Raw genomic sequence first — 15,864 nt, forward strand, 5'->3', positions numbered from 1 at the left:
TCTTCAACCTCTTTCCCCCTCCGCAGCAATGCAACTCCCCCCCCCCCCCCCCCCCCAATGCTTACAGCTACGCAACTTCTTCTTAGTCTGGAGGATAATTAAGGAATGGCCCCAATAGTTGCTAGGAATTCTCTTAGCAGCAAGAGTATGTGATTGGGTTAAGCTAGTTAAATTTGTTTAGTTATTTCGACTCACATCCTCAAAATACACAACAAAGAGCTAGCTTGAGTTCAGTTCTAAATGCAAGTGATTTCGGATCATATATCCATATGACATGAGGAACTGAAATATCATCATTCTGAGAGGGTGGCTCAGCAACGGCGGAACCAGGGGGGGGCTAGCAGGGGCCACGGCCCCCCCCCCTAAGGCTGAAAAAAAAAAATTTGAACCTCCCTCTTTTTTGCAGTATATAACAAATAATTAGATAAGTGATTCTACAACAAATTCAATATCTAGTAGCTCACGTTGTATTTTCAATTAAAATCAAGTACATAGTCTAAAAGGCAATAACTACAAGCAAAAAGTAGTCTGTTTTGCATAGCTTCCTCACCGACTTTTGATGAAAGCTCTATCAAAATATCATTTTCAAAATGATTTTATCATGAGAGCCGTGAATAAAGCCATAAAACGGCTTTGCCTGCGAGCAAAAAATTGTGGCTTCTCGCGGCTACCATGATCCTAGGCGACTGAAGCCGTTTTAGGAAACAATTTTTTAACACAACTTCAGTTTCTACTTCATCAAAAAACTGTACCAGAGCTATTTTAGGAGGAGCCGCAGCGGCGCAGCCAGGGTTAACGCTACGTACAGTTTGCCTGGTACCGATGCACCAGGGTAATGAAAAATTTAGCACTAGCTAGACTTGCATTTACCATGTATTGTTAATTTTTTTTATGGTATTTAACGGTTGCACCATGATAATTTTAGAGGTAGCTTCGCCCCTAGCCGCAGACATGGCACATAGACTCTGAATCGTTTTTGCAATGGTATAACAAACTAACGGACGCCTCAGCCGAACTGAAGACGTACATACGTCGCAGTAACGCCACCGGCCGCCGCCATGGCCATATGTTGGCTTAGCCTCTTGGCCCCCCCCTTCAAAAATTTTCTGGTTCCGCCGCTGTGGCTCAGGCAAGTAATCTAAAAAGTTCACTACTATCACTGTCATTCTGGGACAGTATGTAGCTTGTTCAATCTGTAAAGAGAAGGCTAAATCTTCATCTCTCTCAGTGCTATGGTGGTTTCCTGAATTCGAGTGCAGTGATCAAAGTAGCAATCGAGCCTGCGGGCGAACACCTGGTGCGCAGCTGCAGCCACCGCCGCCGGCGACATGCCATGCCTGTCGAGGTAGCAAACGAGCGGAGACGGTGGCATCGGGGTCGTACCTTGCGGACGCGCTGGCTGCCGCCATGGAGGCGAGAGCGTGGAGAAGACGAAGGGGGTACGCACGTGTTCCGGGGGTGAGCGCACCTGGGGCTGGCGTCACGGCGCACGCAAGTGAGCTGCGCGTGTCGACGGCCAACGCCGAGAACAGCCGGATGGACTCTGCGATGGCGTCGTGGAGGTGGCGCACGCATGCCGCGCATCGGCGTGTCCAGTGCACGCAGCACGCGCACGAGCTAATCCTCCACGTCGGGGCCGGCGGAGAGCGGAGCCCCTCCCAGAAGAACCAGGCCGGCGTCATCGACGACGTCGTGTCGCGCCCGGCGAGCAGGAGGCTGGTGACCAGTGACCACGCCGCCGGAGGCTGTCGTCGCTTGCGGCCGCCGCGAAGCGATACAGGACACGGGAGGTCGTCCAGACTGGCAGGATGGCGCGGCGGCGCTCCGGCGAGCCACGGCATGCAGCGGAGGTGGCGCAGTGGCGACGACCAGGGGCGGACGGTAAATCAAATGCCGACCGGGGTGGACGGTATTTCAAATACCGTCCGCCCCCGGGCCCCTGCCAGCCGTTGGATCGAGCACGAGCGGTCGCGATCGTGCGAGGTTTGCACAGGCAGAGACTTGGCCGTCCTCGCCGGTCACTGGCAGCGCGCGGGAGCTGAGATGGCGCCGCACCGGAGGCCGGACTCGAACAGCGCGCCGGCGGCGCTCAGCCTCGGTGGCGGATGTCCGCCGATCGACGGCGCCGGAGGCCTCGCCGGTTCATTGTTCAAGAGAAGCTTGCCTGATCAGCTCTGGAGGTCTGGGCAAACCGTCCGTGGGTCCAGGCAAGGAGATGGCCGGCCGGCCGATTTCGGCAGAACGGAGATGCGCGCAGTCGCCTGCTTGAACCATGTCGCCACCTTCGCCGGCACCCGGCTGCCTCCAGCTCCAAGCCTGCAACGCAGGGTGTCCAGGAAAGCGATGGATCGGGAGCATGGAAGTCCGAGTGTTTCGCATGCTCGTAGTTCAGACTTCAGATTGATTATGCATTGCAGCGTCAGACACTCAGAAAGAACCTTCAGAGTTGAGATTAATAGATCATATGGACTGGCAACACAGTCATATCAAGTGAAAATCGGTGGTAACATCTCAAGAAAAGGTGGTGAAATACCATGTGCTCACACCAAGTTTTCGTTTTCCTTTCACTCTCCACAGTTCGGTGAGGATTCTAACTAAGGCACTGTTATTTGGGGTGCAAACAACTGCAAATGCAGAGGCAAGGCACTGTTAGTTGGGGTGCCATTCAAGAAGATATCAAGCATTTTTCATCCCAAAGCGATATCAAAATAATAGCACGTGATGCTTTGGCAAAAGAAACAGATTCTGGGATTCACATGATAGTTTGAAAAGGCACAGTACTTCATCATTTTTATTAACCTCAATCCTCATCCTAGTTTTCTAGCTTCACCCTGTTCCAATGCCCACCTCTTCTTCTCCTGCCCCTATACCCCAAAACTGTCAACACAAAGCGAACATTTCCCCTCACAAATACAACATAAATACTGACGGATGACCGAACAAAAGTATAATTTTATCCATAAATTAAGAACAGTAGTAACTTTTTAATAAAAAATGTGCAAAAAGATAAAAGGGGGAAACTATAGGGAAAAGTGATCCCATAAATAATTATTCAAATACCAACTTCTTGCAAGAAAAAAAAGCCAGAGGGGTGCCGGCAATATTTTTCTCAGTTTCTATGTGGACACAATTACCCTCGACGTGTGCATTGCGCACCATATTTCTCAGCTAAAATGTTGTGACTAGCAGTTTTTGGTTTGGGCTCCTCATCAGCTCCCTGGACCATACTTGTCACTTGCACTTTCTGAAAGCTTGCTTTGTAACAGGCCACTAAACTTGTAGTAACAACTCGATACTCACACTTGCAAGGCAGATTGTCTTGTCTTATATAGTTTTTTTTATGCGAAATCTTGTACACTATTTATGCCAACAATCTGTTCTCAGGAGCACATTTCTTAAACCCCATACGCAATAGAGTATGGTTCAAGGGCGTCTATAAAAAGTATTAATTTAGCTGTTTATATTTCTTGCATTTGCTAATATTCGAGCCTGGAAAATATAGGGATGAACTGTCCTCGAGCAGTTTTGATGGCGCGTCATGCTCTGCGATTCACCTGTTTTACATCATGAACAATGTTTTTTTTATGTAACATCATGAACAGTTAAGTGGGAAGAGAAACAAATATAGGCATTTTTTTATGTAAAACCCAGGTGTTAGAGTGGGGGAGAGGGGGGCTTTATCACTGGACCAACAATAAGTGAGGGACTTACTAATTAACTGTTGTCTAGGAGCAAGACTTTGTCGCTATCAAGAAGTGATGAGATACAAATGTGCCCATGCGGACTCCTGAGCATTGGTCCCTCGCAGGCAAAGCAACGAGCACCTGGTGCACAGCCGCCGGCAACATGCCATGCCCGGGGAACGAGCGGAGACGATGGCATCGGTGTCGGGCGTGTGTACCTTGAAAATTAGGCGAAGGTGTGTCGGGAACGCACGGAGGTGAGCTGCGTATGTCGACGGCCAACGCCGGGAACAGCCGGATGGACTCTGTGATGGCGCGTCGTGGAGGTAGCGAATGCATGCCGCATCGTCGTGTGCAGGCAGCACGTGGCTGATGGCGGCGCATGCCCCGCGGCCCTCGCGCACGAGCTCATCCTCCACGTCGGGGCCGGTGGAGAGCGGAGACCCTCCCAGAAGAACCAGGTCGGCGTCGTCGACGACGTCATGTCGCGCCCGGCGAGCCGGGAGCTGGCGACCAAGTGACCACGCCCCCGGAGGCTCTCTTCGCGTCGATCGCGGTTGCGGCGAAGCGAGACAGGACACGGGAGGTCGTCCCAGATCGGCAGGCCGGCGCGGCGGCGCTCCGGTGAGCCACGGCACGCAGCGGAGGCGGCGTCGCGGCAACGACAACGACCAGGGGCGGACGGTAAACCAAATACCGAAAGGGGTGGACGGTATTTCGAATACCGTCCGCCCCTGGGTCACTGGCAGCCGTTGGGGATCGAGCACGTGCGGTCCAGATCATGCGAGGTTTGCACAGGCAGGGACTCGGTCGTCATCCTGATCGCCTGGTAGCGCGCGGCAGCTGCGGTGGCGCTACACCGGAGGCCCGACGGGCGATGGCATGGCGGCGGTCCTAAGCCGGAGGCTCGCCGCTTCAGAGTTCAGGAGAAGCGCGTCCCATTAGCTCTGGGCAAAGCGTTCGTGGCCTTAGGCAGTGGGGAAGGAGACGGCCAAGCCGATTGCCGGCTTCGGCAGATCGGAGATGTGCGCGGTCGCCGGCTCGAACCACGTCGCCGCCTCTGCCTCCTGTTCCAAGCCGGCTTCCAGGTACGTAGGCGATGGATCGAGAGCGTGACAGTCTGAGTGTCGGCGTGGCACATCACGATCGCGGTTGCGCCCACGCCGGCCGCCGTTGGTCTCACTCCCTGAGCTTCCGTCGTCAGCAGGTCGACGCGGAGCGCCTCCACGCCGCCCGGCCTGCCGGAAGGCCGGTGGAAGTTGTGGACCATGTACGGGTACGCCATCGGGCAGCACGGCACCATGGCGTCTTCACCTCCCATCAGCTTGCCGCCGCCGCCGATGAACGCGACCCTGTTCGGCGCGACGGCGTACCTGGCGCCGGCGGCCTCCTCCTCCACGTGAACGATGGTGACGACGACGCGCGACTTGCCGGTCCCCCAGCGCGCGGGCGAAGCTCCGGCGAGGCACGGCACGCAGCGGACGCGGCGTCGTGGCGACGGCCAGCGACGGACGGTAAACCAAATGCCGCCCGGGGGTGGACGGTATTTGGAATACCGTCCCCCACGGGGTCCCTTCCAGCCGTCGGATCGAGTACGTACGGTTAGGATCACGCAAGATTTCAACAGCCAGGGACTCAGTCATCCTCGCCAGTGGCCTGGCAGCGCGCGCGAGCTGGGGTGGCGCCACACCGGACGCCGGACGGCACGGCGGCGGTGCTCAGCCTCGGCGGTGAATGTCCGCCGATCGACGACGCCGCAGGCCTCGCCGCTTCACTATTCAAGAGAAACTAAAGAAGCTCTCCTGATTAGCTCTGGGCAAAGCGTCCATGGGCCCGAGCGAGGTGGCCAGCCGGCCGGCTTCGGCAGACCGCCCGAGATGCACACAAGCCGCTGCCGGGGCTGAGGCCGCCACTTCCTCGCGCCGCGACCTGAGCCCGTCGATCTTCCTGGCGAGCCTGTGACGGAGCACGGCCCTCATCGTCAAATCCACCATCTTGTCGGCGAATCTCACGAAGCCATGCGGCCGCCGGCTTGCGTTTCCGTGAGGCGGACGAACCAGTCGACCCTGTCCTCGATGTCGTTGGACAGGTCCCAGAGCTTCCTTGATTCCTTGAATTCTCTTTGCCATCGACATATGGATCCCCCCTTGCCACTCCCGCCGCGACCTCCGAGGAGTCGTGCGTCAGCGCGAGCTCGTCTCTGAGTAACGTGATGTGCCCTTGTCTTCTTCCTGCTCCCTTGATGAACCCGCTGTCCCCCTCTTCCCGTTGAAGCAAGGTGGCGAGCTTTGGGAAGGGCCCATCGGCCATCGCTGCCGCTGCCGCCGCCATCTCGTGTGGACATGGACGTGAGCACAAATTCGGACAACGTTTAAAAATTATTATAAAAAACTGCATTTGCGAAACTCCAACAACCTCTCTTGCTCAAAAAAACATTCCAACTTCTCAGAGGACACATTTTGTAAGTTCTACTCTAAATTAATTTTGATCCCATATTGCTTTATTGAGCACCCAGTTAACCATGAAAATATAGTGTAAACTGATCAGGGGGGAATACATGTGATTTACTAATGTTTTTTCCCCGTAAAGTAATAAGAATGCAATAGGTACTGCAACGACAAAGGGCCGTATGGGAGGGCTCTTCGGAAACAGGCCCAAAACGGTGAAGAGAAAAAATAGTTTCACACGGCTTTTAATTTATTTTTACTCTGATTTACAAAAGTTTCACGTTATAGTGTCTCGATTTGCGCAAAATAGGTGAAGCTGGAGCCGATAAAAGGTCTCCCAAAAGAACCCTAATAATGCAGAAAAACAGTTCATTATTGCAACTTCAACCAAGCGAAACTACACAATAAAAACTTCCATCTTCTATGGATTTAAATTGATTCGCCAAACTTCTATTGTCAAATAGTATGCTGAAACTTAGTATTACTAGCCTATTAATTTGTGCTCCCAGGCTTATTAAAATGAATTTATAGCTAATAATTATACTTACGGAAAATATCTCACACCCTCTTTTCATCTATTAAATATCCGAACACATACTGCAAAATACATATTTATCATTATCTAGTTGCAATAAATTTTATTTGCTTCACACCTCCATATATGTTTAATATATATTTAATTGAACCATTTGTTTGTGAATTGTTACTCTTATCTCTATCATCATATATGAATACATGGTGACACATATCGTGGTAGTATTTTTTTATAAATAATATATTAAGAAATAGTAATTTAGAATTTTATGTTGGCTCACTTTATTATTTTTGAAATTATGTAAGTTAGATTCTGATTTAGGGATTACTTTAACTTTTTATAATGATATAATTAGATAATTTATACACAAATCTTTGAGATTATTTACACTATTTTTACAATGGTATAGGTTGGTAATTCATATGAAGATTAGAGAGTTACTTTAAATTTTTTTATAATGGCAGAGGTGGGTAATTTAGATAAATGTTTAGGTGTTACTTTTCTATTTTTATAATGGCAAAATTAGTAATTTATTAGGGAAGATAACAGATCCAATGACTATTATGATTAGAGCTGTCAGATTGATGACTGAATATTTCTGATTTTTGTGAGAATTTTTAGAACTTCTCTGTTTTTTCTAAAATATACATCTAGGATTCTATGTATGTGACTTCACATGAAGACTTCAAAAAACCTTCGAATTAGTAATAGTAAGATGATCACTTAATTATCCCCTTGTTGTCTGGTGTCATTAAGAATTTTATAAGAATATGTACGTATAGAAGTCTAAAAGTCGGATTTGGAAGAAACTAAAACTAGCATCAATGCTTGCGATACATCCATAATTATAGAGACGCCGGCACAACATTTTATGCGGCATCATACTTTCCATTGCCACAAATATTTACATGAATTATATGGGCGGCCACTTACACTTGGATCAAAATGAAAAAAAAAACATATCACACGTTTAGTTGCTGGTCACACAATCCATTTCGTCAACCTCTACCATTTCTCATTCAGCACTAGTATCCACATGTCCTCGTATCCATCACACTAAAATGACTTTACCAGTATCTTCGACGGTCCTTCCTGACCCTAGCCTTTGGCGACGTGGTTTACCACCTTGCCCACGGCTTGTGCATCGATCCACCTCTTGTAGCCCGAATTATCGCGGCGGCATCCCTTCTAAATATGACTAAACTTTAGATTAAAAGCATCTCCAGCAGTTTCCTAATAATTCTTTTTCAATAATTGATATTGGGAGGTGTCTCAATAACAACTTTAAAATTATTGGGAGAGTTGCTTTTGCAGTCTCCCAATACTCTTGTCTCAATACAACAACATATTAGGAGAACATAAATCCACTCTTTATTTGAGGGAAAATGAGGTGAAATATTGGGACATCCCAATAGTTATTGGGGAAAGAGACTGTATTGGGGTATTGCTAGAGCACTTTTTCCCCAATAATACAAAATTATTGGAGAATGGAGGATTGCTAGAGATGCTCTAAATAATCCATTAGTCCATAGAACTTACCTAATTCTAATTAAAGCTTAGTTTCACCCGCTTATATGTTTTAAATGGTTTTCCATTTAATATTTAGTTCATGGATCCAAACATGACTGAACTAAAATTTAGATAGCTTATGTTTAGTTACCTAAAATTTAGTTTGGATTAACGTTTTATTCCTAGGTGATCCAAACGGGACCTAGTATCATCGTCAGCCTCGTTTGGCTTGTGCTGTGCTAGTGAATATTGACATTTTGATCGCTAATTACGGTGTCAAATAAAGCCAGTTTACAAAACTAACTTCAGAACCCCCGTGCTAGTGACCCTGAAGAATCTAATGAGGTCTTTGACCGTGCGATTAGAGGATGGTTATTGTAGCATTGCTGTAGCAAATTATCGATTAATTACTGTCATTAGATTTGTCGCGAAAAGTTACATACACCCGTCCCTGAATTTTTTTTGCAAATAGATTTCATTTAGTATACCATGCATTTGAGATTATTTTGTAGAATGGAATGGAACGGAAGGAAACAAAGCTAGAGTTATTTGAACGTCGAAGTGGTTAATCAGTCGACTGGGTGATAGAAGCCCGTTATAATTCCTTTTGAAAATCCAAACTCCCCACGATTAGTTCCTCGCTCGTCGGAAATGATCTGAAATTTCTGCGTCCGGAACAGTGAACACCAGGCCGGTCAGCACGCAGTCAACGTGCCAATCTGCCAGGCAAGGGCAAGGGCAAGCCAAGCAGGCAACGGAACGGAAGGAAGCAGCGAGGAAGCAACCGTTGGCCGGAGCGTCTCCCTCCCCTGCCGAGCGCCACCGCGGCGGCGTGGGCGTCTCCGTTACAAATCCCCCGCCCGCACCACAAAACAAAGCGACAAGCCGGGGCTCGCATCGCGGGAGGACCTCAGGACCCGGCGCCAGCTCACTCGCGCACGCCTCCCCCCCAGATCCCATCTCGCGCTCGCCCTCCCCGACGGGGGCCCATGGCCACCGCCGCCACCGCCTCGCATCCGGCCTCCGCCTCCACCTCCGGCCGCGGCGCCCTCGCCGCGGCCTGCTCCTCCCCCGCCGCCGTCTGCCTCGTCCCGTTCAGGTCCGGCTTGCTCCTCCCCCGTCTTCGCGGGCTGGGTCCGGTTCCGCGGTCTGATTCGGCATTGCGCGTGCAGGTGGTGGGCGCGGGTGCGGGAGGAGGAGGCGGCGGGCGGGGTGCGGTACGCGGCCACCGCCGCGGCCTCGCCCTCCTACTACGGCCTCAGGCTGCTCCACAGCTTCCTGCACCCGGATCTCGTCCTGCGCCTCGAGCGCGGGGACGGCCGCGCGGGCGGCACAGGCGCGGGGGGGCGCAGCTACGCGCTCGTCCCGGCCGACGAGCTCTCCAGGGCGCTCGCCAGGTGAGTCGCCGCCACCCGTCTCCCTCTATCTATGCTTGCTGCCTCGCTTGGCTTCCTACGGTGTTTACGGGGGTACGGGTCTACATTTTTTTTCCCGATGCCGGTTGGATGGGTGTGCATTTCGCACTTGCGGGGCTGGTGCAGCGGTGCGGCGTGTAGGCTGCCGATGCAATTGGATCAGCGAGATGGTGATTGATCTAGTGCAATTCAGCTCCCAGTGTTGGTGTACTGGTCGTAGTGCCAACTACCAAGTGAACCTCGTGCCCGCGCCATTTGAGTCGTTACCAGACCTTAAGCTTTAAGTGTGGGCACTGGGCAGGTGTCTCTAGAATGTCTGTAGCTCGGACGCACTTCCACGAGTCCAACCTAGGTTTACAACCCTGAGCAATATAACTCACGCATGCAGCATTGCTCACGGGAATGTGTTACCCTCCAGAGGAGACTAGATGATGCCAACTTGCCAAGGAGAGGGAATGCATGTGTCGGAATGTGTTACCCTTTATTAGTTGCTTACTTGGCATGTTGTGCGTATTTGGACACTTGTCCTACTGCTGCTTGTTTTGTCCGAGTTCCATGCACGAAGAGCAGGCTGCATTGATGCCAAACTAAAGTAGGATGATTCATTCTCTGCAACTGCTCAAGCCCAGCACAACACCAAGAGTTCAGGCTTGCAGCTAGGGAAAAAAATTAAGTTTTAAAAGCCTTTATGTTTGACATGTGACATGACTTATGGTTTATATGGAAGGCATGCACACTGATTTGCTGTGTTACTGTTTATATTATTTCATTGTTTGATAGGTTGGAAGCGCCCTCGAGTATCCTGTGTTTTGCATACCAACCTAGTCATTATCTTTTAGTAGCTGTTCGCTCTAGACATATCTCTCTTCTCGCTTCCTTGAGAAGCAAGAAGTCTGCATCAAACGGTCAATAGATTTAATGCTATGATATAAATTAGCTGTCCCACATCAAATTAGTGATACCCCTAATGTTGAACGTATGAAAGGATTCTTAGCCATATGTAACCAGATTGAGTTGCCATTATTTCTTATAACATTCTGCATTGGCAAAGGCACTTTACTTTCAACCAATTGAGAATAAAATAGGTAGGTGTTAAATATTTTCCTCTTCACCATTTTTGAGACTTGAATACTGTTTCCTTTACAGAGACATACTCTACTTAGAATCCAGCTCATTTATTCCTTAGCTTATATATCATAATGCTCTTGAGATATTTGACGCACATAAGATTTTATGGGCCATCTAATGAGGATAAGATGTAAATGACCAATGCTTGTACCTATTACCCTACATCATAGGTTCACCGTTTTGTTGCCCAATTGACTCAGCTTCTAATTTCATCTTTGTTCATCCATTGACCATAGCTTCGTGTCTCTTTTCTCTAGGCAGAACTCTGGTTTTGGTTTGCAAAATAAGCATTCGTTTGCTGGAGATAGTGCTGGTGCTTATCCTTTGGTGCTTAGGATATCTGTCCGAGAAACAAGTATTTTGACACTGAAGATTAGCAAAAAGGTACCATCTTTGTCAGGCAATTTTTGGTTCAATTAATTCCTCTTTGGATAATACTTACATATTTAATTATCCTTCAGGACAATCCAGTTGAGAACTACAAACGAGCAAACAAAATTTTCAATGTTGATTCTCAACCAGTATGTTGCTGCTCACTGCAGTTCCAACTTTGGAAATACGAATCCCACTACTGCTGTTTACTTAATGTTTCTTTATCCAGGTTCATGTTTGGGATTTTTCAGGGCAGACAAATCTAATATTAATGAACGAATGGAATAGGCTACATCATGACTGTTGCCATGCAGATCAAGAGGTAGGACCATTTGCAACCTGTGGTTACTGTACCAACGTGTTTCCACTGCACTAGAATTTAATTCAGCATTTACTTTATTAAGAGATGATATTACTTTCTGATTCTTATCATCTTATAGCGTGGCCTAATTTTTTTCTCCCCAAATGTACTTTCTTATCCTTTTTTATTTGCACTTGCAGAATCTTCTAGAAGTCCAAGTCTACGCAATGTCTGATTCCTTAACATCCAAAATTGGAGGTACCAACAAAGAAAGCCCTGGAGGTGTTAATGATTTGAATGCTGATTCGTACTACAGAAGCTTTGGAAGAGCTGGCTCTATGGGGTTAATAGGATTGGAGAATCTTGGAAATACTTGCTTTATGAACAGTTCGATCCAATGTTTGGCTCACACACCAAAGCTTGTTGATTATTTCCTTGGTGATTATGCCAGAAATATAAATCGTACTAATCCATTGGGATTGAATGTATGTAGATTCTTTTTCTTAAAACATATTTTTTCTTCAAATCGTGCATTGGTGCCGATAATTGTTTTACCAACTCTTCCATTAACTAGGGTGAACTTGCTTTGGCGTTTGGAGAATTGTTGAGGAGCTTATGGACCACTGACAGAAAACCAGTTGCGCCACATCATTTCAAGGAAAAGATTGCCTGTTTTGCTCCTCAGTTCAGTGGCTTTAATCAGCATGATTCACAGGAGCTTCTTGCTTTTTTATTGGATGGTCTCCATGAAGATCTTAACCAGGTTAAGTGTAAACCGTATGAAGAAGCAAAGGATGCAAGTGGCCGTCCTGACGAAGAAGTAGCAGATGAGTACTGGAGCAACCATTTAGCTCGAAATGATTCTGTGATAGTTGATACCTGCCATGTAAGTTTGAACCCCTATTCTTGAAACAAAACTCCGCCCTTCCTGAAACAACGGCTTTTTTTTAGTTCTTTTGTGCTTTTAACATTGTATCTGTCAATTGAATTCACAAACTAAAAAAAACATTTATTCATTAAATACTGATGGAAGTGATCCTAGTCTATTTCAATTTGCAAATACATTCCTTTTCAGATCTAAACACCAATTAAGAGTTGAGATTAAAACACCTCTTCGATTTCAAGGAAGGTGCATAACTGCAGTTGTTTTACAAAAATATGTTTCAGAAAAGCATAGAATCATCATTTACTGTTCATTTTCTTCTGCATAATTAATTTCCATTACAAGGATGCACTGTGCTATATTTGTTATCATGTGGTGAATTTATATATTTTATGCAGTATTAATTCAATGTGTGTCCTGTATTTTATGCTATTAAACTCTTCTGGTTACCATTTGCAGGGGCAATACAAATCTATGTTAACTTGTCCTACTTGCAGTAAAAAATCTGTCACTTTTGACCCATTTATGTACTTATCTTTGCCCGTACCTTCCATGGCAAAGAGGGCAATGACTGTAACAGTTTTCAGCACTGATGGTAGTAGAGAACCTTGCTCATATGATGTCAGTGTGCCGAAGTTTGGGACTCTTAGTGATCTTGTTCAGGCTTTAAGCATTGCTTGCTTACTTGGAGATGATGAGATCCTACTTGTTGCGGAGGTATGATTTCCCTTCCTCATTGCCCCTTTTGAACTGTTGCAAATTTTCTAAGCTAGTTTAAGCAATACAAGTTCCTTAGCTCTTTCATTTACTGGAACTGACTGTGCAGGTCTATAATAACTGCATTCTTCGATACCTGGAGGAACCTTCTGATTCGGTTTCATTGCTGAGGGATGGGGATAAACTGGCAGCCTACCGCCTACCCAAAAAATATGAGAAATCCCCACTTGTGATTTTTACACACCAGCATTTTGATGAGTAAGCACAACCATTTACATTTATATTACTGGTTTTTTTTTGTCCAAATGTTTTAGTTATGAAGCTAGTACTGTGCATTTTGAGACCTTTACGCACTTTCATAACATTTTTTTTTGAAATAAAACATAACATAATTTTTGCTTGCCATTGCATTCAGGCATTCTAGTGGTGATAATGTAACTCCACAAAAGAAGGAATTTGAGGCCCCACTTTTGGCAGCGCTTCCAGAGAGAGTCAATGGATTATCCCTTCAGAATATCTACCTGAAATTGCTGAATCCATTCCAACTTTCCAAGGGGGCTAGCTCACTTAATGGTTCTGCAGGGTTTAATGGTGACTCTGCTGACTTGATGGATGGAATGCCTTCTGATTCAGGCAGTAATTTTCAGGATATTCAATTGGATGATGACCCTCGAAACAGTAACTGCAGTACTAATGATTGTGAAATAACAAACGCACCCGGTGAGTTATATGATGGGGGTAAAGCTGATCCTAACAAGGAAAGGAGAGTGGAAGATTTTGAATTTTATTTAAAAAGTGAAAGGGGTGATGTCCAGCAACAGAAAATAGAAATTAATGAGCTTGATTTACTGGAGACAATACCAAGCCGGTTGCATGTGAATGTCCACTGGCAACAAAATGCGTCAAGACAGTATGCTGCCTCAATGCTGAACAATCTACCTGAGATTCACAAGCTTGAGCTTACCCCGAAAGGAACTGAAGATTCTATTGCACTACATGGCTGTCTGGAAGCCTTTCTGAAAGAGGAGCCATTGGGCCCAGAGGACATGTGGTAAGTGTACCTAGAGGAACAACTGTGTGGCTTTTGGCTTCACTGTTTGCAGAATGCCTTTCACAATATTCTTTTCTTAGAAAGAAATCATTCTTGACCTATAAATCCAAAAAAAAGAAGAAAATATCTCCTAAAAAAGAAAGTGCACTGTTGGCTTCATAATTTTGACCTTTTTTTTTCCTCTGCTTGTTAATCAGGTACTGCCCATGCTGCAAGAAGCATCAACAAGCGATGAAGAAATTGGATCTCTGGAGGCTGCCTGAAGTCCTGGTGATCCACCTCAAAAGGTTCTCGTACACTCAGTTCACAAGAAACAAGCTCGAGACATTCGTTGACTTCCCCACCACTGATTTGGATCTGTCATCATACGTTGCCGACAAGAGCGAGCAGCCAAGCAGCCATTATCGCTTGTATGCCATTAGCAACCACTATGGAAACATGGGAGGAGGGCATTACACCGCCAGCATCTATGTGAGTTTCTCAACTCTTTTCATGCTGTGTTGTCCATGTCCAATCCTTGATGTATCATTTTAATCTCTTGATTGAGTTTCACGCTTGGTTGATAAGGTGGGTTACTGACACATTTGATGTTTCTGCAGCACGAGGAAGGTAAAGGATGGTATAAGTTCGATGATGACTGTGTGACTCCTATAAGCGAAGACAGCATAAAGACGCCGGCGGCTTATGTTCTGTTCTACAGACGACAGTGAGGATACAGTAGCATTTTGTGCAGGTGTTTTCCAGTTGGCAACTCCAGACTTCCCTGCATACCTGCCGTTTCACCATGACTGATTTCAACATGTCGGCACTTGGATCTCTCAAGTCACGCTAACTTACCTATACAACAGCATGTACAGATTCAGCTGCCAACAGGAGAGAGCAGAAGAACCTAGCTGATGCAACATTCTTTTTTTCCAGCTCACAATATTCTTATATTCTTTTGGGTACATCATACATGGCCCGGGCCCCCTCCCACCCCCAGCATTGTAGTGTGAAGGAAGGGTCAATGAACACAATTCTTCTGTCTCTGCCCGCAGAATTCGCGCCGGGGATTCGAGGCGGCGATGTAACAGCTCTGTAAATTAACTCCCGTGTGATCTGTTCTTCTCCAGATTTCCCCATGATCTGTTCTTGTCCAGATTGCTGCGTGTGGTGTGACCGTGACGCCGCAGCTTCTCCCCCATGCTGTTGCTCCATCCATGAGCCGGCAATTCGCCGTCTCTCCAGTCAGCCCCGACGGCGACGCGGTGATCATTGAAGGCGTGGAAAGCCCCTGCCCAGCTGGGAGACTTTTCCTGACCAGCCATATCTCCAGGATCGCCATGATGGACGCTGACCCCTCGCCGGAGCTCGCCGGAGCTCGTCTCAGTGACAGGTTACACGAGCTGGGTGCTGCGATCGCTGCTGGTAGCTGCTAGTGTGGTTCGACAAATATTCTGCCCTATCTGGGAACCATTCCTTGTGACGACGCGTCTTAGGGCCGGACCGGGTGGGATGAGCTTCGGAGCTTTTTGGGCGAGATGAGCCTGTGGGGGCGATCTACTGGTGTCGGAGGACAAGTCCATGGCCAGCTGCAATGAACACCAGCAGGTCTAAAGTTCTCTACTCTTCATGGGCAAGCCAGAACCCTCCTTCAATAATCCTACTTTTTTCTCCCTGCTCCTGATCCTTAGTGCTTGATCCATTGTTTCTTGACGGGTACCTATCCAAGTACCTGCTGATTTAATGCTGATCCCCAAACCCTGAGATCTTATGTGCTAGTGACATGATATCATCCTAAGTTAGGGGTCGGTCTGTCTGTCTAGCTCGCGTTCGAGCGTTGC

General features: G+C 47.4%; 1 protein-coding gene across 2 annotated transcripts; it reads left to right on the forward strand.

Annotated features, from left to right (window-relative positions):
* Positions 1-9,054: 9,054 nt before the first annotated feature.
* Positions 9,055-15,162, forward strand: LOC120659370 (ubiquitin carboxyl-terminal hydrolase 8-like). 2 transcript variants are annotated; one of them, XM_039937488.1, is made up of 12 exons: positions 9,055-9,273; positions 9,347-9,571; positions 10,975-11,101; positions 11,179-11,238; positions 11,319-11,411; positions 11,591-11,875; positions 11,965-12,276; positions 12,733-12,990; positions 13,100-13,248; positions 13,415-14,041; positions 14,239-14,512; positions 14,641-15,162. In XM_039937488.1, exons 1-12 carry the CDS (start codon positions 9,164-9,166, stop codon positions 14,749-14,751), a joined length of 2,631 nt encoding a protein of 876 aa, XP_039793422.1. In that variant the 5' UTR covers positions 9,055-9,163; the 3' UTR covers positions 14,752-15,162. The 2 variants fall into 2 exon arrangements, with proteins under 2 accessions (XP_039793422.1, XP_039793420.1); XM_039937486.1 differs by having other exon boundaries at positions 9,060-9,273; positions 13,406-14,041.
* The last annotated feature ends 702 nt before the right edge of the window (positions 15,163-15,864 follow it).

The sequence above is a fragment of the Panicum virgatum genome, chromosome 2N (assembly GCF_016808335.1).
Source record: "Panicum virgatum strain AP13 chromosome 2N, P.virgatum_v5, whole genome shotgun sequence".
NCBI lineage: Eukaryota > Viridiplantae > Streptophyta > Magnoliopsida > Poales > Poaceae > Panicum > Panicum virgatum.